This window comes from Mandrillus leucophaeus, unplaced genomic scaffold (genome assembly GCF_000951045.1).
Source record: "Mandrillus leucophaeus isolate KB7577 unplaced genomic scaffold, Mleu.le_1.0 Scaffold180, whole genome shotgun sequence".
NCBI lineage: Eukaryota > Metazoa > Chordata > Mammalia > Primates > Cercopithecidae > Mandrillus > Mandrillus leucophaeus.
In genome coordinates, this window is record NW_012101810.1 from 323,250 (window position 1) to 350,637 (window position 27,388).

Here is a 27,388-nt window from a genome sequence, read left to right on the forward strand (position 1 = left end):
GACTCTGTGCCATACTCTGGGGGTGTCGGGGCGGTCGCCCTGTCTCTCCAGGGTCAGTCCGGACCACACTTGGGTGACCTTCTGGGCGTCCTTGCGGCCCAGACCACACTGTCCCCTCACTCCACACCTGGACTCAGGCCCACCGCTCAGATCCTGCACCGAGCACCTGTGATGTCCATAGACGGCCGAGGGGTTGTTGACAGCACAGGGATGTGTTTTATGAGAAACACGTTGCTGCCGAGAGGGTTTTCGCCTCCACTGTCTTACTGACCCGGGGGCAGGTGATGTTAGCCCCGCTCCCACCACACCCAGGGAGGAAAGGGGGCTTAGAGAGGTGAGGTGACTTGTCTGTGAACACACAGGCAGCGTGTGGAGCCTGGAATCACTCCTTCCTCCTGGCCACGTGGCGGCGTCAGCAGTGGGGCCGGGCCTGCACTAAGTAGAGTTACCCTCCTGGCTTGGCCTGGGCCTCGGGGGCTGTTTTGTTTAATGGTGAAATATTAGTCCCTTTTTGTGGGTTGTTTAAAGCCTGAAAATCCCAACATTGGTTAACTGTATTTTATTCACTATTTAGGAAGAAAAATGGCTCTGCCCTGAGTCCCCAAAGGAAAATTTCAAAAGCTGCTTCCGCTTCCTAAACCGAGCGTTACTGTGGAGTCTGGGACTTGGGGTCCTCGGTGGCAGCTGTGCAGGGCCCAGACCCAGGCCAGCTCCTCACTGGGGCACCTGTCCAGGTCAGGGACAGGAGCTGGGGGACCGTGGGACAGGGGCAAGGTGGTGGCGGTGGGGAGATAGTGGGGATGGGGGCATGGCAAGGGCTGAGCAGCTGGGAGCTCCTCTGAGGCCATAGGTACCCTTACCGTCCCCTCACAGGCTGAAGCCCTGGAGGCTGCCGGCTGTCACAGTGACCCTGTCAGCCACAGCGGGGATGGAAGTGGAGGCTTGCGGGCGGGGCTGTGGCACGGCCTCTCTTGGGCCTGCCTTGATTTTAAGGGCTTTTCTTCTGAGGCCATGGGAAGGCTGTATGTTCAGAGATGAACACGGGTGTTCAGGGACAGACGCACACGTGTTCGGGGATAAACGGACGTTCAGCGGTGGGTGTATGTGTCCCGTCTGCTGTATGTGTGCTTGCTTGTGGTTAAGCTGACGGTGAAGCTTGCTCAGGGACGGGAGCTCAGGGCTGTAGGGGATGGCGGCTTCACTCACCTGCGTCTTCAGCATGCGCCCATCACGCACTTCCATGTTCCAGGTTCTCAGGTGTGATAGTGACACACAGGTCTGGCCCAGCCCACCTGAGCTCAGAGTGCACCGCAGGGAAAGAGCCTGAGGCCCAGGCATCTGAAACAGCTCTGTGGGCGCCACAATCCACACCCTGCAGGAAAAGAGCATGCGGAGAACAGGAGCCAGAGGCTGGCGCAATGGAGAAGCCAGGTGCAGGAGAGGCAGCTGGGGAAGGGAGCGCGGCTCAGGGCCTGGGGTGGGGCTGGGACCAAGTCAGGCCAGGGCCAGATGCAGCTGCCGCGATTGCCAGGCCAGGCACCCAGCAGGGCGTGAATACCCCAGGAGAGAGCCCTGCTCCAGCTCGAGTCTTGGTGTGGGAGCGTGGAGATCTGTCTGCCTGGACAGGGACTGGATGGATTAGCAGGAGTGGTGTCAGCCCAGAGAACTAAGGCCAGCCTGGGAAGAGGCTGCTTGGGGCTCAGGGACCCTGTGGAAGCAGCAGGGCTGGCGTCTCTTCCCACTGTGATGTCTTCCCACGTGGGCCGGCTACCTCAGCTGTGCAGGAGCCAGCCTCCTTGGAGCAGAGCTGCCCAGTGCCTGTGGGTGCCTGCAGGTGCTTGGTAAACAGCCAGGCCCAGGATCCTTTTTTTTTTTTTTTTTTTTTTTTGCACTCCAGGCTGGAGTGCAGTGGCTTGATCTCAGCTCACTGCAGCCTCTGCCTGCCAGGCTCAAGTGATTCTCCTGCCTCAGCCTCCCGAGTAGCTGGGATTACAGGTGTGCACCACCATACCCAGCTAATTTTTGTATTTTTAGTAGAGACAGGGTTTCACAGTGTTGGCCAGGATGGTGTCGAACTCCTGACCTCAGATAATCCACCTGCTTCAGCCTCCCAAATGCTGGGATTCCAGGTGTGAGTCACCGTGCCCAGCCCCAGACTGCTCTTAAAATCATCCCAGGACACAGATGGGGGTCAGGCCGGCCTCACTCACAGGAGAGGTCCCAGAGGGAGGTCACAGAGTCCAGGCCCACAGAGCTAGGGGGCTGCTGGGTCCCCTTCCCACTGCAGGACATGCAGCAAGGCTGGAGCCTGGGGCAGGGTTCCCCTCACCCTGAGGCTCACATAGCCCACCCAGCCTGGTTCAGCGTGGGTATAGCTCAGGCTCCGGGGAAGGGCGGAAGTGGACAGGCAGTGCCCTGGGGCTGCACTCCTGAGATCTGTTGGTACCTTGGAAAGGTTCTCTGCTTGCTGTCGTCTGCATGTGCCCCGTAACACTGGAAGGAGTGAAGAGGCTGTAGAGAAAAGTACTGCGTTTTCCTTTTCCCTCCTTCTGAAAGGCCTGGGCCCTGGCATGTCTGTCCCCATCCCTGTAGGCCACAGCTGTGTGCTGGCTCTCCCTTCCCTGCCAAGGTAGAAGCAGTCTCCGTGTTTCAGGCTGTGAACCGGACCTCTTGAGATACGTGCTGTAAACGCTCCTTTATCCTGACATCCCGGCCCTCAGTGCCGTAAAGCCGCTCTTCCCCACTAGCTAGCCTTTACGTAATGGAGCACAATGTATTTTTATTCTGTCCTCTTCACAGCTGCTTCCTGTGATTCCAGGAGGAGGCAGGTGTGGGGCTAAGGTGGTGAGGGGGTAGCTGTTCAGGCACCAGTGTCATGGATGCCTTTGGCCCCCTGCGACGCCCCACTGGGCCGCACCCTAGGCAGCCGCCGCCGCGTCCTCTCTGACTCCCACTTGAACACCTGCTGTTCTCCTTCCTCTCTTGCCCCTCATCGAGGCCTTGAGAACCCATCAGCACCAGGCGTGTGCCCCTTCGTCCCTGCAGGGTGGTAGCAGGTACCTCCTAGAGGTAGCAGGGGTCCCAGGGGTGTGGAGGAGGGGCCCGAGGAGGGCCGGCGTCCAGGCAGAGGGGAGCTGCTGCTTCCTAGGCAGGTGCTCCTGTTCCGTGTGGCCAGAGTTCAACATCCCCGGGCAGGGAAGGTGGGAGCCAGGGCTGTGGGTGGGCTGGGCTCAGGTCCTCCTTACAGTTTGGCTCTAAGCCTGGGGTGACTCTGGAGGCCAGTGGGGAGGGCCTAAAAGCCTTGGTGGGGCCACCCCAGAGAGCAGGGCTGCAGAGCTGGGCTCCATCCCTGAGCACCCCTGGCACCGCAGGCCATGAGCACACAGCAGGCCGGGCTGGGCGGGGGACGGGGGCCTGGAGCGCTGCAGGCCGCACCACTGCCTCGCCTCAGCCCATGCACTGCTGTCGCAGGTCGGGCCTGAGAACAGCCTGGGCGGTGCCTCTGTGGTCCTAGGGCCAGGGTCGGGCACAGGGCTGTCGCCTCTCACCCTGGGGGTCTCGGCCACTGGCTTCTGGGGTCTCTGAGAGGAGCTTGCCCAGGATCCAGGTCCACAGAACCCCGTCCAGAGGAACCCCGGGCTCCTGGCTCACTTTGGAGGAGACCACGTGAGAGCAACCGGCAAGAAAGCAATGACATCTCTGAGACAGAAAACCCATCTTTTATTTATTTTATCCAAACCATTGTGTGAATTATTCATTCACGTTTATGTAAGCCACTGAACTACAGGGATAAAGGGGGGTCAGAACGCTGGCTTGATCTGCCCCAAGCTGAACCGACTCCGTTGAGGCAGCCTTGTCTGGAGGATGGACCCTTCCCTACCTCGACTGGAGACCAGGGTCAGGGCCCCCTCGCTTCCGAGGGTCTGTGTGGCATGGAGGACGGACCCTTCCCCTCCAGGGCCCTGGGTTTGGCTGTCAGAGGGCGAGAGAGTGGCCCCAGGAGTGAATGCGGCGGTCCCCGCTGCTCCCAGCTGTATGGGTGGTGATCTTGCCTCTGAGAGGGGGCCTCACACACCACCTTCCTCACCCTGGGACCTCATGCCAACCTGCCATGGGTGGGCCATGCAGCCGGGAGCCCCGGAGCTTCCAGAGGTCTGTGAGCGGCACAGGCGGCTTTGAGGTCTATCAGAAAACAGGGCTCTTTCCTCCTCCAAGGTCAGGCTGCATTTATTACCAAAATCTAATTCTTCCCCTTTGGACGTCTGAGATCTATCAAAGGCAGCATGGGCCGTGTTAGAGTGAAATATGGCCTCTGAAACGTGGTCTCTGTGTTCTTCCTTCCGCACGTGGGAACTCCTGCTACCGACAGCCCCGTCTTCGGGAGGGTCAGCCGAGGGACGCAGGGAAGAATATTGGGGTCAGAGCTGCCAGTTAACCTTTAGATTTCGTCTCCTGATTCATCAAGGGCCCCGGGCCTCCTCCTGCCGGAGGGGCGGGGCTGTGGAATAACAACGCCCCCCAGGGCCGTCTTTGTCGGCGACGGAGGGAGGAGGCCAGGTCAGGGCCAGGGCCGAATCAGTGCCAAGGCTGCCATCCCACAGGTGGACGGGCGCCAGGGCCCCTCTGCTGACAGGCCCGCGGTGGTACAGGCCCCGTCTCCTCCCAGTCCCTGACATCCGGATGCCGCTAACATGGTCCCTGCACTGCTGCTCCTTCCAGAACCCATGGCAGGCGGCGCCCTTGCTCTTGCAGCCAAGCGGCGAATCTCTGTGAGCCTGAGTGTCCTCGTGTGTGGACTGGGGATTGGATCGTGTTCGTAGCTGTCACAGCCAGGCGGTGAGTGCATTTGCACACGGAACGGGCTGCTTGACTGAGCTCATGCCGTCGGAGGTGCCCAGCGGCCCTGCATTCTCGGCAGTGGCCTCCAGTGCGTGATCTGGCTCATCGCCTCTGAAGGCAGCTGCCTACCTGTGTCCGTGTTGCAGACAGAGGACCTGGGAGATGGGGTGAAGGGGTAGGTTCAGGGTCACAGGTCGGGGAGGCAGAGCCGAGCTGGACCTGCGGCCCCTCCCGCATTCTCCATCTTCCTCTGTAGACTTGAGGGCTTCTCATTTGCACTTGGCTCCCCTGTCCCTGATCATCTCCAGGAAGCAACCTGGACTGCATCGTCTGCCTTAAACTGGCCCATCAGAGCCTCTTCTGGCCGCTATGCAGAAACTCCCCAGCAGCCCCTCTCTCACTCGCTGTGACCTGGCCAGCAGGCACTCACACGTGTACCTTTCCTCACACTCCCCCAGAGCGGGCTGTGGGGGACCCCACCCCTGTCCTGGGGCCTTCAGACTCATCTCTAACTCAGGACCAGCCTTCCCCCGGGCACTGCCTGGGGTTGGAACCCTTGTTCTCTCCAACCTTGTGGCTATGGTTGACTTTAATATCCTGTTTCTCAGCCCAGCCAGGGAGCTGACCATCCTGTGCCTGGATGCGGGTGCCTACACCAGTCCTGTGATTCAGTCCCTCGTCGTAGTGGAGGGAGGCTGGCAGCTGACCCAGCTCCTGTGACCTGCAGGATAGGGTCCACCAGGCTCCCGGCCCCGCCTGGAGCGGTCCCAGGCCCCTGGAGGGCTCCCCAGCGCCAGCTCCAGACAGTACTGCTGGGAAGCACCCGGCCTAGAGGACGGCTCTGTGTGCGTCTAAGTGGAGCCAGTCCTAATAATTAACGGTGGGGATAAATCGAGGTTTAATTACTTGGAAGGCCTTTCGGGTGAGAGATTCATGATAATCGCTGTTATCCTCCTGATGGCTCTGCTCAGTAGTTCCTCCCCAGGCAACCGTAAACCCTGGCAGCGGGGGGCAGGGGCGCGGGACTATACCCTGAATGGTCACTTAGGGCCATATTGGGGACAGTGGGCCTGGGGGTGCCGGCTCTCGTCTCACGAGTGACCTGGCCTCAGAGGTGGCTGGCAGGTAAAGCCCCGGGGCAATAGGATCCGGAATGTCCAGGTGGCTTCCTGCCTGCCTCCCTGTTTCTCGGTGCTGGCTCCTGCGGGGAAGGTGTCCAACTCCAGAAAGGACCCAGGCAGCAGCCTGGGAACAGATGGTCAGGATCGCTGGGTGGTGTGGCGGCCCAGGCCTTCACTTTGGGACCCACATCCTCAGCAGCAGCTACTCTTCAGGTTCTCGCCTAAGTCGCTGGAGCGTTGGGGCAGGTGCGCCCCTGAATCATGCCTAATCCTGCGGCTTCCTGGCAGTGATTGGGTGGCTCCAGGTGTCATTCTGCCGGCTGAGGGCTGGTCCCTCCTGGGCTGCTCGTAGTCTGGCTCTCAGAGTTACCGTTCTTAATGCAGTAACTTTATCATCACCACCACCAGAGGATCAGCCTTTATCAGCTCACCCCTCACTCTCGTTCTCTCATGCGTGCCACTGGAGGCTGGCTGGTGTGACACGGGGGCCTCCTGTGTCCCTGGGCAGCTGCCACTCCCGCCTGTACTCAGCCTCCTCCCTGCCCTGGCCACTCCTGGTTCCCCACCCCTCCGGCCGGGTGCTGCACTCACTGTCTCCTTCCCTCCCTTCCGCAGAGCTGAAGAAGCAGGTGGAGAGCGCCGAGCTGAAGAACCAGCGGCTCAAGGAGGTTTTCCAGACCAAGATCCAGGAGTTCCGCAAGGCCTGCTACACGCTCACCGGCTACCAGATCGACATCACCACAGAGAACCAGTACCGACTGACTTCGCTGTACGCCGAGCACCCGGGCGACTGCCTCATCTTCAAGGTGGGTCCTGTGTGCGACTGTTCTCTGGCTGTCTGTCTCCTCCCACAGGGAGATCTGACTGTAGCCCTCGGCAAAGGAGCAGCTCTGTGAAGGGGATGGTGTGGAGGGCCAGGCGGGAAGGAGGTGCACTGGGCTGCCCTGAGGCTTCACCCCCTGAGGCTTCTCAGCCTTGGGCCAACCCTATGTGGCTTTGCAGCCCTGGACCCTCTGGGTGTGGAAGGCCCTGGGCCACTCCCCCGACTTTCTCGGCCTCTGTCTGTCGCAACTTGGGCTTCGTTCCATAAGGGCTGTGGCCGCAGGCGTGTGTCAGTGTGTCCAGCGGCAGCAGCGCCTGGGGAGGACTGAAGTCCATGTGGGGCTGGGGCAGGGGTGCCTTCTAAGCCGCCAGGCTGCGCAGCGGGACAGCAGCCAGAGGCCAGCACAAGGCGAGGTAGACAGACTAGAAGAGGAAAGGAGAGCCGGGAGCCGGCCGCATATCCATACCCTCGTCCTGTGAGCCAGCAGGCGCTCTTCTGGTTTGCTGGTGCAGCAGGACTGGGTCCACCATTGTGGACATGAAGAGTCCTTGGGTGAGCAGGGTCTGGTAGCAGAAATCGGGGTGTTACATGTTGACCCTCAGGGTGGCGGTGGCCCCACGTGGACCTCCAGCAGCTGGAAACCCAGGGTGACAACGGCTTGTTCATCACTGCCCCAGTGAGCTAACCTCCCGTTTGTGAAAATGGTGCCGTCGGCCTGGCATGGCATTGTGGCCCCGGTGAGGCCTCACGGCCCCGTCTTGGCATGTGGCTGCTTCAGGAAGGTTGGAGGGGGCGGTGGCTGTGGGAGATCAGGACAGGCGGAGACGGGCCCCACCTGGGACTGCTATGGTCTGGAATGGGCGTCTAAACCGCCCGCAGTCTGCAGCCTCTGCGCATCTTTATAGAACCGAAAACCAACTTTGATTTGTACAAAAGTTGTACCCAGTGCGGCCTACGCGTGTCCGCCAGCCTCTCCCAGCAGCGAGCCGCTGCCTGTCTGATTCAGCCTTAGCCCGGCGGTTCCTCCTCCTCCTCCTGCACAACCCGCCTATCTTCACAGCCTGCGCTGCTCTGGGGCCCTGCGCCGGGCTTGCTCTGCGCTCCTTCTGGATTTCCCGCTTCTCAGATCACATTCATCCATTTCTACACACGTGAAAGTCTCAAACCTTTGAATAATAAAAACACACCAAGTCTTTAAATAAGCTATCAGAAATGTACTTCTTCGCTTTTGTATAATTCTGTATACTTTGAATAATTCACAGAGATGTTTAATGCATTATAGAAATTCCATGGGTTTTGAAAATGATTAGTATTAATAAAGGTGTATCACGAACCGTCATCACTTAACACATCACTTGTTACATCAACATTTACAAATTAAGAGGCGGCATTTCCCCGGATCCCTGCATGTGCTGTAGTTGAAGCAATGATCTTAGGAGGACCAACTCCAGCGGAACCTTGGGGCGCCCTCCACAGTGTTTTCTATTTAGAGTGTCGAAAATTCCAAAGAGGGACGCAAGCCAGTCGTCATCCTCCCGCGAAAGGCAGCCGCCGTCCCGCTTTGCTGTTTCCTTTTGGTGTTCTATACATAGGCACGTATGTAGGCATGTTCATTTACACCTGGGAACTCAGGATCCTGGGGTTCCATTGTGTGTGCTCCTGTGTTACTTTTAAAAAACCCCATTAGCAAGTAGTTCCTTGGCCCCTGTCAGCCCCGTGTGGGCTTCTGAAGCACACCCCTGCCTGGTGTCCTCAGGTTTGCTGGACACCAGGTCCATCCCCGTCATACCCTCGAGCACGGGCCCTGCCGCTCTCCCTGCTCAAGCCAGCATCTCAGCTCCCTCGGCCCTCATTCCGCCCCCCGGACCCCGGCCATGGCAGGATGTTGAGAGCAGAAGGCTTGGGCCGGCCTCAGCTTGCCAGTGGCCGGACCTTTAGCCCCCACAGCCTGGGCGGGACCTTCAGCCCCCGTGGCCTGTACGGGAACCCCTGCCCTCCTCCCTGCCTTGGAGCCCTCTTAGCCCCCAGGCTCCTGAGGTCAGGGAGAGGCAGGAAGGGGGCCCCGGGAGGAGGCAGGCAGGCAGCAGAGAGCCCAGGAGCTGGCCAGCTCGCTCCAGGCCTGAAGGACACACAGCGTACAGGAGGCCTGGCTTGCCCTGAGGAGCCGCGGCTCCTTCAGGGATCTGGCCTGGCCCCTGCAGCTCTTGCCAGGTGTCCCGCGTCCCTTCCTAGACCCTTGTGATCTGGAGCCTTGGCGCCCTCCCAGGCCACCCCCTCACTGCCCATCCTACAGCCCTTGCTGTCCCTTCTTTCCAGTGGTAGGCCTGGCCTGACCTGACTTTCTGGACCACAGCCTGTCCTGGCCCAAGGCCTGTGTGAATATGTCTTTGCAGGCCCTGTGAGGGCTGGCTGTGCTGGGTCAGGAGGCACGGAGCTGAGGCAGCCGCCTCCGGAAGGACAGACGGGCCACTGGCCCAGCACTCCACCAGCAAGGCCTGGTGCCCACAGTGGCCCTGCTCCCCACCCTCCTGGCTGCCCACCATGCCTGCTCTGGGCCCTGTCCCGGGGGCTCGCATGGGTGGACAGTGTCAGGGAATGAGGTTGCTTTCAGCTGACCTGCTTTCCCCGTGTATGACATGCACTGTGTTTTCATGCTTGAAGCTCACAGGATCGGGGAGATTAAGAAAAGGATGGAAGGGCTTTACAAGTTGGTATTTGCAGGCAGGGCTGAGAGCTCTGGGGTGGGCCTGGCAGGGGGATCTCTGGGCAACCCAGGCAGGGGGCTGACTGAGGTGAGCGTGTGGGCTGGTGCCCAAGCACAGCTGTTGCCAGCGGGGTGCCGGCTGGGCCTCTGGTCTGTAAGGCAGGCACAGTTACGTCTCACTCGCAGGAGTAAGTGGGGCCATGTTCCTGGCACACCGTCATGGTTGCCGAGACCCCACCTTGGTCCGTCATTTTCATTTCTGAGCAGTGAAGTCCCCGCAGGCAGAAGCTGCCAACTTGTGCCTGCGTTTCTCCCTGGAACCCCAGCACCAAGGCCCACCGGCTCCGTCCTCTTCACCTGGGCCCAGCTCGCTTGTAGACGCCTTCTCCAGGTAGCCCTCCTGGGTTCCTCAGACATGGGACCCCTTCTTCTGCTGGCTCCCCTCCTAGAACACCTGCCACCTTGTGCTTTTCCTGACAGGCAACTCTGCCAGAAGTTTTATTCTGTTGGGTTAGTTGTCCCTTGAGGGTCCCCGGGGGACCTAAGCATGCCCCTCCTGTGTTTCTCCCCCACTGCTGGGTGCCTGGTTTTTAAAGATGCTTCTTGCTCCATTTCTCTCCCAGGCTTCCTTTCATAGCCTCTTTCCCCTGGCCTCACCCAACCCCCACCCTCTCCTCCTGCTCTTCCTCCTCCCTCTCCACTCCTCCTCCCACTCCAGACTCTGTCCCGCCCAGCCCACGTGCCCTGCTGGCAGCTGTGCCCAGCACCCCACTCGCCCCCTCCCCTCTTTGGAGGGCTGGGGCCTCCCAGACCTTCCTGCGCCCCATCTGATTGACGTGGAGGGATCTCCTGCTGGAAGGATCTGGGCCTCTAGAGCATGTTCATGAGGGCTGACACTGGGCACACAGCCTCACCTCCCCGAGTCTCAGTCTCCTCACCTGTTGAATGGAAGTAACTGCGGCTCACTTCAGAGGCTGTAGGAGGCGAGTCTCATAAGTGTCACCTATAGAGCGGTCATGTTGCACCAGGATCCCTGTTGGCTGGTTCAGCTCCAGCCCACGGTGCACCCGTGCTTCTCACAGAGCTGTGATCCTGCAACCCTGCCTGCCATCCCCACAAGATAGCTCTGCTGGCCCTCGCTCGGCGTCCTGGTCCCTGCAGACCCTCTGGACGACCTGCAACGCTCGAGCTTTCAAAGACTCCCTGTGAGCCTACTTCCGGAGTCCTCCGAGCTGCCCTTCACTGGGTGAGGCCGTCGGCCTCCTGAGAAATCCTCCCCCTTGGGTGCCAAGAGCTGCCGAGTCCTCTGGCAGGAGCTCTGACCACGAGACCAGCGTCGGTCCTGCCCCAACCACCTGTCATTCCTGCCTCCTTTGTACCCAGGACACCAAGCTTGGTGACAGGAGAGGCACTCGTGCTGTTCACGGCTGCCCCACGCCCCCAGCTCAGGGCCTGGCTTATGGAGAGGGCGCTCTAGGGCTCTGCCAGATAGACAGAAAAACAGGTTTCGGGGGGAAAAAGGGAAGAGATAAACAGCGAACAGACAGCAGCCAACCTGTAGGGCCAGGGCTCATGTGGGCACCTCTGCCTGCAGATGGTCACTGACTCATCGGGGCCATGCAGGGGTAGCCCCGGTCTCCACTGTCCAGAGGAGAGAGAAGAGACACTCTGGAGTCACCTTGTCCTGGCCAGCTCCTGACCCTGGTGTGCAGCCTTGGCGAGGCCACTGCGCTCCCGTGAGACTCAGTTTCCCCGTCTCATGAGGAACGTGCTCTAGGTGCTCCCTGGGGGCCCTGACCCTGGCCTCCTGGCTTCAGAAAGGCACCCCCAGGGCACTGAGCATCACGAGGTGCACCCAGAAGGGTCTGCCCCAAGCTGCCCAGGATGGTCTGCCCCGAGCTGCCCTCCTGAGATAGGGCCACGGAGGGCAGAGGCCAGTGTGGGAGGTCAGGGAGAGCAGGGAGATAGGCCCCCCTGCCCCACCCTACCCCACCTGGGGGTGGGCATACGTGGCTCCTGTGTTCCTGAGAGATCTTGCCAAACCCCAGCCTCCTGGCCACATCATTCATTTTATCTGATTTTCCCCCAAATGATTCTTCAGGCAGAAAGGGGGCTGCAGACGGAGTTAGAAATAGCCAAGCCTGTTTCCAGTCGAGCGGGTTCCACAGATGTGTGCTGGGATAATTGAGGGTTTGCCACACCGTCCCCCGCCGCTTCGCCGAGGAGAATAGGGCTTCCCGTCCTAGCCAGGACCAAGCCTCTTGTTGCCGCGTGGGTGGAGGGAGCTGCCTGCCCGGGCTGCCGTTTGGGGGAAAGGCAGGCAAATCTCAGCTCCAGCTCTTACCAGCGGGAACCTGCTGCCTCTGCTCCTCTCCCTCCTGAGAGGAGACAGAGATTCCAGAGTCCCTAGAACATTCTGGGAAGGCCATACCCTGCCTGGGCGTGGAGAGAGGGAGGCTCAGCTCCTGGTCCCTCCATCCTGGCTGCACTCCTCCCAGTGGTTCTCACGGAATTCTCCTCACCTCCCTTTTCCCCTCTTCTCAAGACCCAGGGAAGGAAGCCTCCTGTTACGAGAGTGAGAAAATTGATGGTAAGAAGTGGATTGACCAGGCCAGGGGCACAGAGCAAATGCAGTTTGGGGCAAAACCGTGAACTTCTGGGGTCCGGGAGACACACTGGTTCCAGCAGGCTCCTCGTTCCTTGCTGCCTGGGGCCTTCCCCGGCTCAGAGGCCTGCGGTGTGGGCGTCAGGGCCAGAGGTGTGGATGGCACAGATTGCAGAACTGTGCAAACCCAGCACACCACGTGTGTGACTTCACCGTTGAGCACAGCAGGTCTGTGGCGATGTCGACCTGCTGGGTATGTTGTATGGATGAGGGGGAAAGGTACACAGGTCCAGCCTCCCCACTTCGAAAACCTGAAATTGGAAATGTTCCAAAATCCACAGCTTTTTGATTGTGGATCTGTCGCTCAAAGGAAATGCTTAATGGAGCGTTTCCGATACCAGATTTTCAGATTAGGGATGAATATTTGCATGAGATGCTTACTCAGCCAGTAGGCACGTAATACAGATATTCTAACAGCCGGAAAAACCGGGGGTCCCAGACACTTGGTCCCAAGCATTTCCAGTAGGGGATACTCAGCACTCACCTGTGTGTGTACGTGTAAGTCTAATACAGTTTCACTTCGCTGGATGACAGGGATGCACGCTGAGGAATGTGCTGTTGGGCTGTGTTGTCTCTGCGGGAACTTCCTAGAGTGACTTACACAAGCCTGGGCCATGCAGCCTCCTGCACCCCTGGGCCGCACGGCCTCTCGTACCCCTGGGCTGTACGGCCTAGCGTGCTGCTGCCAAGCTGCAAAAGTGTACAGCTCACAACCGTGCTGAATGCAGTAGGCCGCCGTGGCACAGTGCTAAGCATCTGCGTGTCTGCATGTGTCTAAATATGGAAAAGGTGCTGTAGACATGACGTATGAAGGGTGGAAGGTGGTGCACCTGCATCGGGCGCTCACTGTGAACGGAGCTCACAGGGCTGGCAGGTGCTCTGGGCGAGCCGGTGAATGGTGGTGAGTGAGTGTGAAGGCCTCGGACATTACTGTGCACAACTGGAGGCTTTATAAACGCTGTACCACTTAGGCTACACTCAATTCTTAAAAATGTTTTTCTTTCTTCCATGATAAATGAATGGCTGGGCACAGTGGCCCATGCCTGTAATCCTAGCATTTGGGGAGGCTGAAGTGGGGGGATCTCTTGAGCCCAGGAGTTCAAGACCAGCCTTGGCAACATAGCAAGACCCCATGTCTACAAAATATTTAAAACTTAGCCAGGCGTGGTGGCGCCTGCCGATAGTCCCAGCTACTTCAGAGGCTGAGGTGGGGAATTGCTTGAGCCCCAGGAGTTAGAGGCTGCGGTGAACTATGATCGCACCACCGCACTCTAGCCTGGGTGACAGAGTGAGATCCCATCTCTAATAATAATAATAATAATAAAGTTTGCTGTAACTTTTTGAGTTTACAAACTTTTAAATTGTATGTATGTATGTATGTATGTAGAGATGGAGGCTAGCATGCTCTGTCACCAGGCTGGAGTGCCGTTGCATGATCTCGGCTCACTGCAACTTCTGCTTCCTGAGTTCAAGCGATTCTCCTGCCTCAGCCCCCCGAGTATCTGGGATTACAGGCATGTGCCACCACACCTAGCTAATTTTTTGGTACTTTTAGTAGAGACGAGGTTTCACCATGTTGGCCAGGATGGTCTCAATCTCCTGACCTCGTGATCCTCCTGCCTCGGCCTCCCGAAGTACTGGGATTACAGGCCTGAGCCACCGTGCCCAGCCTTTAAAAAATGTTTTTGTGTAACGCTTAGCTTAGAGCACAAGCACGGTGTACAGTTATAGAAAAATGTTTTTGTACAGCAGCCTTCCTGGGAAGCAGATATAGCCCCGCGCCCCTCATCTTTGTGCCGGCCCGGGATGGTGCTTCTGTGCACCCTTCTTTCCCCCTTCTCATCGTTGCTGTGCCTGCCAGACCTCGGCTGGGGGAGGTTAGAAGGCGGGGTAGGGGGGAGGTGGCGCAGAGCCCGCTGCTGGCGTCTGCTTATCCCGCCAGGGTCCCGCACAGGGCCCGCTGCTGGCATCTGCTTATCCCGTCGGGGTCCTGCACAGGGCTTGCTGCTGGCATCTGCTTATCCTGCCGGGGTCCCGCACAGAGCCCGCTGCTGGCATCTGCTTATCCCGCCGGGGTCCCGCACAGAGCCCGCTGCTGGCATCTGCTTATCCCGTCGGGATCCCGCACAGAGCCCGCTGCTGGCATCTGCTTATCCCGCCGGGGTCCCGCACAGAGCCCGCTGCTGGTGTCTGTCTGATCCCGCCGGGGTCCCACATTCTCACTGTTGCATGGACTGCAGAACTCCCAGACAGGAAGGCTGTGCACGTCCCCAAGAAAAATGAGAACGTGGGCGTCCGGCAGGGTCCAGACTCCTCTATGGCTGCAGGTTGGCCCTGGGAAATGACTTCTGGTCTCAGCTCCCCAAGTACAAAGTGGGGCCTGTGAGCCCACTTCTCAGGTGCTGAGCGATGGCAAGCTGATAAAACAGCACAGGTGGCCTCGGTGTTTCAGGGTTCCCTCCTTCCTCGTGTCTCCCTCCTCCTGTCCCCACACACCTGCAGTGGCCAGCACAGCGCTGGGCCTCCGTGGAAACTGGCGGGATAGGCTTGCCTGGTGTCTTTGCCCGTTACGTTGCTATAAAGGAATATCTGAGGCTGGGTGGTTTCTAGAAAAAAGGAGTGTATTTGGCTGACAATTCTGGTGGCTGCAAAGTTCAAAAGTGTGTGTACATCTGGTGAGGGTCTCAGGCTGCGTCCATTCATGGCAGGAGAGGAAGAGGAACTGCCCACGTGGGCAGAGATCCCATGGCAGGAGGCCGAGGGGGTGGGGTGCCAGGCTCCTTCTAACCAGCTCTCATGGGAACAAAGAGACCTCACTAGTTCCCTCAAAGGCAGTACCAGGCTGTGGGTGAGGCCTGTTACCCCATGACCCAGACACCTCCTCCCTGTAGGCCCACCTCCAACACTGGGGATCCCATTTCAATATGAGACTTGTCAGGAACAAACCAACAGTACCCACACCACAGTGCGTGGTCCAGGGGCGAGACCCTCCCAGGGATCCGAGCCCACTGTACCCACACCAGACAGAGTGCGTGGTCCAAGGGCGAGACCCTCCCGGGGATCCGAGCCGACCATACCCGCACCAGACAGAGCGCGTGGTCCAGGGGTGAGACCCTCCCGGGGATCTGAGCCCACCATACCCACACCAGACAGAGTGTGTGGTCCAGGGGTGAGACCCTCCCAGGGATCTGAGCCCACCATACCCACACCAGACAGAGCGCGTGGTCCAGGGGTGAGACCCTCCCGGGGATCCAAGCCCACCATACCCACACCACAGCACGTGGTCCAGGGGCGAGACTCTCCCGGGGATCTGAGCCCACCATACCCATACCAGACAGAGTGTGTGGTCCAGGGGTGAGACCCTCCTAGGGATCCGAGCCCACCATACCCACACCAGACAGAGCACGTGGTCCAGGGGTGAGACCCTCCCGGGGATACGTGCCCCTCCCAGGAGACGGTTCTCCATTCCTACCATAGAGAGGGGCCAGGAAGGCCCGGGTCCTGTGTGTCTTGAGAGTGGAGGCAGCTCCACCTCCCAGCTGCCTTCACAACCCTGGGGATGGGCGGCCTTCAGGACATCGCCAGCCTAGGGCACAGAGCCCAGCTGTTGCTGTGGCCCCTGATGAGCTGTGGCAGCAGACCCCCCAGCTCTGAGCTTTGGAGTCTCGTGGGTGGCTGGGCCTCTGCCTGGGTGGGGTGAGGGGAAGGAATTAGCTGGACCTGGAGCCACCGTGCTGGCTCGGAAGGTGAGGGAGGGCTGAGCCACAAACATGGCAGGCTCAGCTGACAGCAGCAGGCATCCTGCCAGCACCTGGAGCCTGCAGGGGGCACACGACCCAGGCTCTGTGTGAGTCAGCCCAGGGGGAAGATGCGTGTCGCTCCAAGGGCCTGGCTGGGTGAGCCTGCGGAGGCTGTGTGGCTGAGCCTGTGACTTCCGTGAAGCATCTCCTTGCGTTGCAGGGAACGTCAGAGATGGTGCAGGGGCAACTCTACCCGGGGAGAGCGTTGTCGGAACCACCCATCCAGGCTTGGCCCTAACCAGGCTCGGGATGTGTGGCCGGGCTGCTGTGGAGCCCCTGGGCTGAGCCTGGCCTGGGGTCCAGAGCGGGCAGAGTCCTCCTGAGGGACCCGAGCAGTACAGAGGCCAGGAAAATGGTGAGAGTGGCCATGAGGATGCCACCTTTTCTGGGCACACCAACCACACCATCCCCCAGCCTCTCCAGCATCTGCAGCCTTGCACAAGTGTTTGCTGAATGGAGGTGGTCTTTGGCGGTGTCACTGCTGGTCAGCCCCCATCAGGGGGTGGGAGGGACGGGATCCAGGCCAGAGCTGCCTTGGTGTGGTTGTCACCTGCCTGTGCCAGCCCCAGGACCTGGACACATGGCTTCACCTCCTCAAACCTTGTCTTCCTTTATGTGGGCCTGGATCATTGCATTTGCCTAAGGGTCGTGGTGACAGTGCCCTAGACCAGTACGTCTGCAAGTGCCAGGCACGCTGGGGACCCTGTATGCCTGCCACATGGCCCTGAGTGGATCGCAGCCACTGTCTGCCGACTTCAGGCCACAAGGAGCTGCAGCGAGCACATTGCAGAACCTTTCGGGGCTCATCAGTGAGAACTGCAGGGTGGTTGCGGGAGGAGCAGGTCAACCTCTCCTGTCCTAGGCCCAGACCTCGCACTGGCCTCACGCACGATACCACTGACACATGGACACAAACACAGGCCTACGCATGCACAGCCACCCACATGCATGCATGCTCACACACGTATGTACAGGCAGCTATGCACCACATACCTGCACACACATGCCCACACATGCACAGCCACCCATACGCATGCATGCTCACACACATGCGCAGGCAGCCACACACCACACACATGCACACACACACACATGCACAGCCACCCACATGCACGCATGTTCACACACACGCACAGGCAGCCACACACCACACACGTGCATGCTCACACATGCACGCATGCACAGCCACTCGCATACATGCTCACACATGCACAGGCAGCCACATACATGCACACGTGCACACACATGCTCATGGTTGGCCTCTGTCTCTCCCGGGCATCCCACGTGATACCTGCTTCCGTGATCTGGATCCAGGGGCAGGGAGAGAAACTGAGTCGGGCAGTGTGGGCCCAGCCAGAGTCCCCCCAGCCCAAGTGAGTGTTTCAAGGGCTGTGAAGACACACAGTATGCAACCTGCCATGTTAGAAAAGAGAGATGTAGCATCTCCTTCCCATCCTCCCCACCTCTGCTATGCGGTCACTGACAGCCCTGAAGCCTTCTCACCAGGGACCTGTGGGGCAGGACTGTGTGAGACAAACAGCTCCCGGCACCATCTTCTGGAGTCTGGCTCCACACCCCAGCTGGCCCCAGGGAGCTGCTGGCCTGGGCCAGGAAGGGTGCAGGACCAGGGCCACAGACCTGTGTGCACTCCTCAGCTGCTGCCCCAGCCCTGCAGCAGGTCTCTGCCTGTTTGCACACAGTGCCGTGTGCCCGGCCATGGCTGGCACCAGCAGAGCAGGGCCTACCCAGGGTCACCTAGGTCCCAGGCCCAGGTCCAGACCCTTCTTCCCACCAGGCTGGCCCAGGGTTCTGCTGACCCCTGCTGCCCTGGAAGTGTTGAGAGCAAAGAACCCGCACACGCCCACACGCCTGTTTGCAGACACAGTGTGGTGTGCAGGCCCCAGGCGGGCCCTCTCCCACCTGTGCCACCGTGCTCTCCCACTCAGCTGCCCATTCTTGTCACCGAGCCCGTGCAGAGGTGTCGACTCGTGAATCGAGGACCTGCTGTCCAGCTGGGGCGTGCTGACACAGGCTGAGATTTGCGCAGGATTTATCCCGCTCAGATGAAGCATCCGCTTTGCTGCCCGTGGGTGTAGACGTGACCTTGGTAGCTGCCCTGTTCTTTCCTTCTGAAACAGGCTTGTGAATAAGCAGGCACATCTGGCAGCCCCCCATCTCCCGTGCACTGATCTTGCACAGATCAGGACTCAGGACTCCAGGCTCCGGGAGGGGCGCTTCCCCCCAGAGGACAAACCTCTTAGACAGTGACTAGCCCTATGCCGTTCCAGGCCCAGAGCTTGCCGCCGGGTGCCCAGAAGTGAACCTGGCCCTCACAGCACTCCTGGGCTGACAGGAAGGTAAACATGCCCACGGGTCTCTGCAGGTCACTGGGATGAGGCTGCCCTGATCTGGGATGAGGGCTGGTGAGGGCCCAGGTGAGGCAATCCTGGGGTGGAGGCAGTAGGACCTCATGGAGGAAGAGGAGGCACTGCTGCTGCTGGGGGCATAGAATGGGAAGCCAGGCATGTGGCCCCCAGGTCTGGGGCCAGAGATGCCGGGCGGGGGTTCCTGCTGGGGTATCTGTCTGCCCTGTTCCATCTTCCTCATTCCTCTGCTGAGGAGTGGGCCCACCCGATCCAGGAGCCAGGCTGGAGGGAGAGAGACAGGACTGGAAGGGCCGAGACAGGGAGAGGCTCTGGGTGCTGGGCTGCCGAACCCTCGGGGATCTGCCCCCGCTGCATAGAGCAGCAGCCAGAGCTGCGGGGGGGTCAGGTGAGTGGGCACCTTGGGGTTGTCATGGCAACAGCTCTTAGCCATCGGTGGATAGAATTAGGGGGTTGAAGGCCGGGCATTCGGGAGCCCGTACCCTGCAGGGCCGCTTAGGAAGCAGGAGCTGCAGTGGCCCATGGTGGGACAACTCCGCATATCACACACTGACCTGGAATTTGCCCTCCTGACCGCACCCCTGTGGCCCCCACACCCCTGCAGCCCAGACCCCTGGACTTCTCTCCTGTCTGAGTTTACTGGCCTCCACCTGATGCTCACTGCTGTGCGTTTGAGCTTCAAAACCCTCATTAAGCCCTCTCCATCTTTCTCCAGGCAGAGCTGGGACACAGGTTTTTGGGGATAGACTGAGAACAAAGGACCTGAGAGAGGGATACTATGGTGTGGGCAGAGGGCACGTGAGAGGCAGCCCTTCGTGGAGCTCTGGGCAGGGAGTGGTTCCTGAGACTCGTTCCTTGAAAGTAGTGTTTGTGTGTGGGGATGTCCGTGCAGGGACCTGGAGCCATCTCTGAAGCTGGAGCGGCGAGGTCCTTTCTCTTCCCCCGTCCTGCTGTGACTCCACCACGTGGCCTCTGCTCCTGGGCCCCTGCCTTGGGTCCAGTAGTGATGACTAAGTACTCAGGTTGTTGAGGTGTGCTCACCATGCACATATATGGGTTTTGGCCAACATAGGTAATTTCATGCACAGTGATCCCCAATTCTAAAGCTGAGATGACCTCTGCCTATTCCTAGAGGGTGACATGAGGGGTGCACTCCACCACACTGTCCCAGAGCAGCTGCTCCACACTGCAGATTGCCCGCTGCCCCCTTGCCCCACGGCCTGCCCCGCCTGTGTCTGAGGGTGCTGTGCCCTCCCTGCTGTGGCTTAGGCTGCCCCCAGGGCTCTGACCTGTGGAACACCAGACAGGAGGCCTGGGCTGGGGGCCCCAGGGTGCAGGTGTGGTCTGCTCCACACAGTCCTCCCACGTCAGACCAGGGGTCCTCCTCCACCCACTCCAGACAACTCCCCTGCTGCCCAGCCCCTCTCAGGCTGTCTCACCAGGCCACTCTCGGTCGTCTCTTAGGCCTGGTGACATTTTGGAATGGAAATGAAGTTCGGCAGTGATTGGGCTGAGAAGCAGGAAGATGCAATGGGAGTTCGGGCCGAGGGAAGGTCAGCAGGACGGTCTCAGGGCCTCCACGTGGTGGGGAATCCCAGCTAGGCCCCTGTCACAACGTTGCTCCTTGAGAGCATCGAGGCCTGGGACTCAGCTGGAGGCTTCCCAAGCCAGAGGCAGGGGAGCTGGTGGGTGCCCGGACATGTGGGTGGGTGGCTAGGGGTGTACCGGTGGATGACCAGGGGTCCATGGGTGGGTGGCCAGGGACGTGCTCTTGGACGCCCAGGTGTGAGGGTGGGTGGCCATGTCTCTTCGGCCAGGGCAGCTGCGAGCAGGGCTGTGCCACCAAACACCATGCATGCCTCAGCTGCCTCCCTCCTGGCTACTGGCCCTGCCCCAAGTGGAGACTGGCCCAGGGGCCAACCTTGGCTTTCAGTCCCAGTGCTGCCTCCTGTTGGCCACATGCTCTCGAATGAGCTGCTCGCCCTGGTGTGGTTGTGAGGATCGAGCAGTCAGATGCAGGGGAGTCCCTGGCTGGCTTTGCGCTGTGCAGCACGGGGCCTGCGTCTCCTCCTCCAGGCTTCCTTCTGCTGCACGTGGTTCTCCTAGCCCGGGTATCCAGGAGGCTCCCCGGCCTAACCATGTGTCAGGGCCTGCCTGCAGGTCAGATTCAGCTTCACTCAAGGCTCTTGCCTCCGGTTGAGTCCTGGAACTCAGAGCTGGGAGTTGGTATCTGGTTTGAAGCTGTCTGGGTAATAGAGACACCTGGTGGCTTCCTTTTAATATGGCCTGGGGCACGCAGACTGCCGTCTGAGCCTGGACCCGCACCCTCTGCCTCGACCTCCATGAAATCAGGGCTTGGGCCTCATGACCCAGGCCACAGCACCCTCTCTGCTGCCCTGGGCAAGGCAGAAGTGTTTTGTGTGGATTGTGCCTGAGAAGGTTGGAGATATCAGAGGTCAGGGAGGTGTCCGTCCCCTGGTGCTGAAGCTGAAGTTGAAGTCAGAGCGAGGGTCTCCAGGACACTGGAGCTTGGCCTTCAGGCAGCAGCCAGTGGGGAGCTGGGCTGATTCCCATGGAAATGGGCATCCTGCTGGCGTGGGCAGCCCTCCCCATGACTCATGGCCCCAGGCATTCAGAAAAGACTGCTGCCTCTGAAAAGGAAGCTCATACCCGGGCCATTTGTGATTCACGGTTTGGCGTTAAGGAGCTCCCACATACCAGGGATCATTTGTGAATCAGGATTCCGGTGTTAAGAGGCTCATGGGGGGGTGGGGTGGACATTTGTGATTCACAGTTTGGTGGTTTGGGTACCTGGGGCTGTTTGTGACATGAGTTTTGGTGTTAAGGAGCTGATTCCTGAGGTCGTTTGTGACAGGAGGTTTGGTGTTTCTCAAGACTTCAGTTCTCTACATAGATTTCTAAAGGAGCAAAACTGCCAGTGTCTTCTTACCTCAGCACCGACTTGGGATGAGAGTCACGGCTGCCCTGGTGATGGAGGGCAGGCCTGGGTGTGGACCCCAGCAATGGGAAGGGATGCCAGGAGCCATGCAGCGGGCCCGTGGCAGGGCAGTGGCCAGAGCCCATGTCATGCCCACCCAGCAGCCTTCCTGCTCGCTGCGCATCCTCAGAGGTGCTCACGCTCCAGGCCTGGCTGAGGAAGGGCTGTGAGCAGGACCCTGTGGCCATGGATGGCGCTGCCAGGAAGTGGTTAACTGACAAGGCCACCCCAGCAGTCCCTGGGAGGTTCCAGCCAGAGCAACGTCAAAAACACAGCCAGCCCGCCCCTCACCCCTTCCCCCGCTCCCTGACAGGCAAGCAAGGCCATTCACAGGCTCTTCCAGAGCCTTCCCATCTTGCACTGGAGCAGTGAGGTCTACATAGACAGTTTAATTTGAATTTGCCTCTCTGGGTTCCCTGAATTGAGAGTGGAATTGCTTTCAACACATGCTGACTTCACGTCCCATCTCATTGCTTCAGCTGTGGTTCAGGATGTCCAAGCAGCTATGTTCACATGTGCTGGCATCTCCCAGGTGCCCTCTGCCCGGCACACTCACCTCCTGAGGCATCCCGGGGTGTGGGCATCCAGGCAGGGCGGGGTACTTGCAGTAAGGTGAGCTCTGCCCTCCCAAGGCTGCCCCTCCTCATCTCGTGCCCTGGCCCCAGCCACAGACCTTGCTGATGGGTGTGCATGGTGAACGGTGTCTGCCCACCGCCAGGTTCAAGCAGGTAGAGGCTCGGAGTGATTCTCAGTCCCTTAGAGATGGCGCAGGGGAGGTTGCCAATTGTGGGGCCCGAGGACATGGGCAAGCCTGTGGCTTAGATCACCTTCTACCCTGGCACCGGCCACACAGGACTGCTGACCAAAATCAGAGTATTCTTCATATCCGCATAGAGAATTCCTCATGGCTTAATGAAGTATGTAGGAGAAGATGCCAGTGGCTTGTCATGTATCACCCGGAGTCAGGGTGGGGGCACTACGGGCCTCGGGCTGTGTCTGCTGCCTTCCCGCCACCTCTACATCCCCACATCTCCATGTCTGTTTCCTGGTGAAATCAGGGCTGTGACAGATCGTTTTGTTTCCTGCTCTGTTCCTTTGATACTGTATCATGAGCATTTTATGCTCAATTAAATATTTCCTTGATGATGGTATTTAATGGTTGCATAATGTGCTATTTCGTGGTTGTGCCATAATTTACTTAAAATATTTCCTTGTTGTAGGGTGTTTAGCCCGCTCCTCTTTGTATTTACTCACCTGTTGATTTATCTTTCGCTGTGTAACAAAGTATCTTAGCAATCATCTGTCGACACAAATCTTTCTCTGGCTACTTCTTTAGGTTCCTCGTAGATTGATTATTAGTTTGGATGAAATTAATTGGATAAATTATTAACCCATTTATGCTGGAGGTTGCAAATTTTTTTGTGAAAAATCAGACCTTGGCGATGACCTTGAACAGCAGGATATAAATAACTCCCACAAGCTTAATGTTCCAATAACGGAACACTAGGCATAAATGGGTTAATTCAGTGCGTGACCATTTAAACCCATATTTGAGTTGTTTTGCATCTATTTCAGCCATATAAGACTTCAGCAAATGAGACTTGGCTCATCTGGTGTGATTCTGAGACCACAGAGCTGGGAGGACTTGGTCATGGCTCATAATCTTAGCGAAACCCCATGTATATGGCGGAACAGTTCCTGTCTCCGTCTTACGGAGATCAGCACACCGGGGCCCTGGTTTGCCTAAGATTCTGCAGTTAGACGGGGTCTGAGCCAAGAACTAGGCATCCCGCCTGGAGAGCCCTCTGTCAGCTCAGCTCTGCAGCCCAGACTCCCCTCCAGGCTCCAGGCTCCAGGCTCCAGGCTCCAGGCTCCCCTCCAGGCTCCAGGCTCCAGGCTCCCCTCCAGGCTCCAGGCTCCAGGCTCCAGGCTCCACGCTCCACTCCTGAGCTGAACCATGGGGCTGCTGTGGCCTGGCCGGGGAGCAGGGAGGAAGATGGGGCTGTTCCCAGCTCACCCGTCTCTCAGTTCCATCTGTTCTCTGGATCCCAGGCTCCCCATCAGCAGTGAGATCCCTGCCTCCACAGAGTCCTGTGAGTGACCAGGACTCCCTGCAGCTCGCCTGCCCTCAGTTGCCGGGTGCTTTCTGCTGACCACACTGTGCTTCCTCTTGCTTTGGAAATGACAGTGAAGATTGGATGTGAGCATCCTTCTGGGGTTTGGTGTGGAGCCCCCGAGATGGGACGCATGCGGGTTTGCCAGATTGAGGGCCCGCTGTGACTGCAGGAAGTCTGTTTGTAGTGAGCAGGGAAAGGCCAGGAGCTCCTGCTCAAGGAGGGGAGGACTTTGGGGCAGCCTGGCCATGGCCCTTTGTCATCACTGTGTCTACTGGCCTCCCTTCCTCCCAAGGCTCCATCTTTCCTCAAGTTTGGGCTTTGCGGGGAGGTCCAAGCAGTTCCCCAGCTCCCCTAACCAGGACAGCCTCGGCTTCTGGGGGTCCTGCAGAGATGTCATGACCTGGTGCAGGGCTTCCCAAAGCTGCCTGTGGCCCCGTCTGCCCAGCCTGGGTCACCGCAGGTAGGATCCAGGAACCCGGGTGTTGGCAGGCTCCCAGGAAACATGAATGTCATCAGCCCAGGTTTATGGGCTGCTGATTAGGACCACTGTGGGGATACAGAAGGTGTGTGTGGCTCTCACCTATCACTCCTGTAGGAGTTGTGGCGAGTCCTAGTTGGCCTATTCCAGCAACTCTTGTTTAAAGGACTATCCCTTCCTGATTGAATTACTTTGGTACTTTTGTTGAAAATCAGTTTGCCTTTTGTGTGGTTCTGTTTCTGAACTCTCTGTTCCATTCAGGTGATCTTGTGCTACTATCCTGAATACTGCAGCTTTATAGTAAGTCTCAAAGTCAAGTAACATAAGTCCTCCAATTTTGTTCTTTTTCAAAATTATAGCTATTCTAGATCCACATAAATTTTGGAATTCGCCTGTCAACTTCTACAAAAAAGCCTACTGGGACTTTGATTTGGATTATATTCAATCTGTAGATCAATTTGGGAAGAATTAGCATTCTTTTTTTTTTTTTTTTTTTTTTTTTTGGAGACGAAGTCTCACTCTTCTTGCCCAGGCTGGAGTGCAATGATGCGATCTTGGCTCACTGCAAGCTCTGCCTCTGGGGTTCAAGCGATTCTCCTGCCTCAGCCTCCCAAGTAGCTAGGATTACAGGCACCTGCCACCATACCCAGCTAATTTTTGTATTTTTAGTAGAGACGGGATTTCACCATGTTGGTGAGGCTGGTCTCGAAATTCCTGATCTCAGGCAATCCAACCACCTCTAATACAGGCATGAGCCACTGTGCCTGACCAGGAAGAACTGACATTCTAACAATATTGTGTTCCAATCCATGAAAAGGGTATATTTCTCTATTTATATAGGTCTTTACCTTCTCTCAGCAATGTTTTTTATTTTCCAATATACAGGTTATGTGTATTTTTAAAATACTTAGCTCTAACTAGTTCATGTTTTCATGCTTTTGTAAATGTGCTTAAAAATTTTTATTTTCCAGTGTTTCATTCCTAATATATAGAAATAATTGACTTTTATATATTGATCTCATATTCTGTAACCTTGCCGAATTTACTTATTAGTTCTAGAAATTTTTTGTAGTTTCTTTAGGATTTTCAACATAGACATTGTATCATGTGCATAAAGTTAGAGTTTTGTGTCTTCCTTTTCAACTTTTATGCCTTATATTTCCTTATCTTGCCCTTCAGTACTGGCTAGGAATTTCAGTACAATGCTGAATAAGAATGGTGAGGGGACATTTTCACCTTGTTTCTGATGCTAATGAGAAAGCATTCAGTATTTTGACATTAGTATGCTGTTAAATATGGGTTTTTCATAGATATCATTTACCAGGTTGAGAAAGTTCCCTTTTGTTCTAGTTGCTAAGAGTCAAATTTTGTCAGTTTTTTTTATGTCTATTGAGATGATCATATGAACTTTCTTATTCTGTTGATATTGTAAGTAATACTGGTTGATTTTTTAAAATGTTAAACCAACCTTGCATTCCTAGGATAAACCCCACTGGGTCCCTTTTTATATGATTGCTAGATTCAATTTCCTAATTTTTAGTGAGAATTTTTGCATCTATGATCTTGTGCAATATTCATCTGTGGTTTAGTTTTTCTTGTAATGTGTTTGTTTGCCTTGGTATCAGGATGATGCTAGCCTCAAAAATGAATTGGGTAGGGTTTCCTCCTCTTTTTTCTGGAGGAATTTGTGTGAGATATTTCTTCCCTAAATATCTGATAGAATTCACTAGTGAGGTCATCTGGGCTTGGCATTTTCTTTGTAGAAAGCTTTTTAAATTATGAATTTAATTTATTTAATAGATATGGGACTACTCAGATGTTTTTTGAGTCAGTTTTGATCATTTTTATCTTCTTGAGTTTTTGCTCATTTTGTGTATACTGTCCAATTTATTGGCATAAAATCATTGATAATAATTCATTATTATCCTGTATTACCCGTAGCATCTGTAGTGCCATCCCTTCTTCCATTTCTGATTTTGGCAATACATATTATCTCTTTTTTCTTCATCACTCTAAGTTTTATTGATTTTTTTTATCTCTCTCCTTTCAGATCTATCACGTTTTGCTTCCTATATTTTTAATGCCTATTTTGGGGTACATACACAATTAAGATTGTTATATCTTCTTGGTCACTTGCAATTGTAATTATAATTATGCAGTGTCTGTCTTCATCCCTGAAATATTCTTGTTCTGAAGTCTGACTTGAGTAATATTAATATAGCCACTCCTGCTTTCTTACAATTTTAATATTTATATATACCTATCATATCTATTTCTGATCTTTTAATCTACTTGTGTCTTTATATTTTAAATGAATTTTTTGAAGATAACATATAATTGAATCTTGCTTTTTTTACCCAGCCTGATAATCTATGCCATTTATATTTAATATAATTCTTATGATGTTAAGTTTAAATCTGCCATCTTGTCATTTCTTTTTGTCTTGTATATTCTGTTTTTTTTTTTTTCATTTTTCTTGCCACCTTTGGGCTGTTTTTTGGTATTCCATGTTTTCTCCAACATTGGCATATTAATCATACCTCTTTGGTTTTCTTCCATTTTGGTTTAGTTATTGCTCTAGGGCAAGGGTCAGTAAACCTTTCCTGTAAAGAAACAGATATCAAATATGTTAGGCTTTGGGAGCCATACTGTCTGTGTCACACCTCTGCTGTTGTAGCACAGAAGCAATTGTACATGTTACATAATGAGCTCGGATGTGTGCCAGTAAAACTTTATTACAAAAGCAGGCAGTGGGCCAGAATTGGCCCATGGGTTGGAGTTTGATGACCCCAGCTCTAAGTTTACAATATGCATGATTAATGTCACAGTCTATTTTCAAATAATCTTACACTAGTTAACATATAGTATTTTTAAAGTATTTTTCCATTTTTTCTTTTTGTGTAATTTTTGCACAAATTTTTTTTTTGTGAAATTATTCTTTCACTTTAGAGAGTACATTATCTTCTAAGTTAAAATGATTCAAAAATGCTTGTTGAAGTGTATTCACGTATTTAAATACATGTATTTAAATACACGTATTTACTGCTTCTGGCACTCTTCCTTCCTTTCTGTTGATCCAGATTTCCATCTGGCATTTATTTTTTATTTTGCAGGAAGCACTTCCTTAACATTTCTTATATTGTAGTCCTGCTACCAACAAATTTTCTCGGCTTTTCTTTGTCCAAAAATGTCTTTATTTCATCGTCATCTTTAAAGGATGTTTTCACTGGATATAGAATTCTGTGTTGACAGTCTTTTTTTTTAAGCGTCTTATGAATGTTTCGTTGTTTTCTGGCTTGCGTGGCTTCTGACAAGAAGTCTGCTAGTAGTCTTATCTTTGTCCTTTGTATATAATATGCACCACCCTCCCCAGCTGATTTTCTTTGTATTTATCCTGCTTACGGTTCATTGAGCTCCTTGGATTTGTGGATTTACAGTTAATCAGATTTGGGAAATTTT

General features: G+C 56.0%; 1 protein-coding gene across 3 annotated transcripts in view; it reads left to right on the plus strand.

Annotated features, from left to right (window-relative positions):
• LOC105537850 (mitotic spindle assembly checkpoint protein MAD1) overlaps window positions 1–27,388 on the plus strand; it is a 399,899-nt gene that overhangs the window by 309,810 nt on the left and 62,701 nt on the right. For all 3 annotated transcript variants that reach the window (XM_011977540.1, XM_011977541.1, XM_011977542.1), the window contains one exon: window positions 6,576–6,766. In XM_011977540.1, coding sequence (XP_011832930.1) covers window positions 6,576–6,766 — 191 coding nt within the window. The remainder of the gene's footprint in view (window positions 1–6,575; window positions 6,767–27,388) is intronic.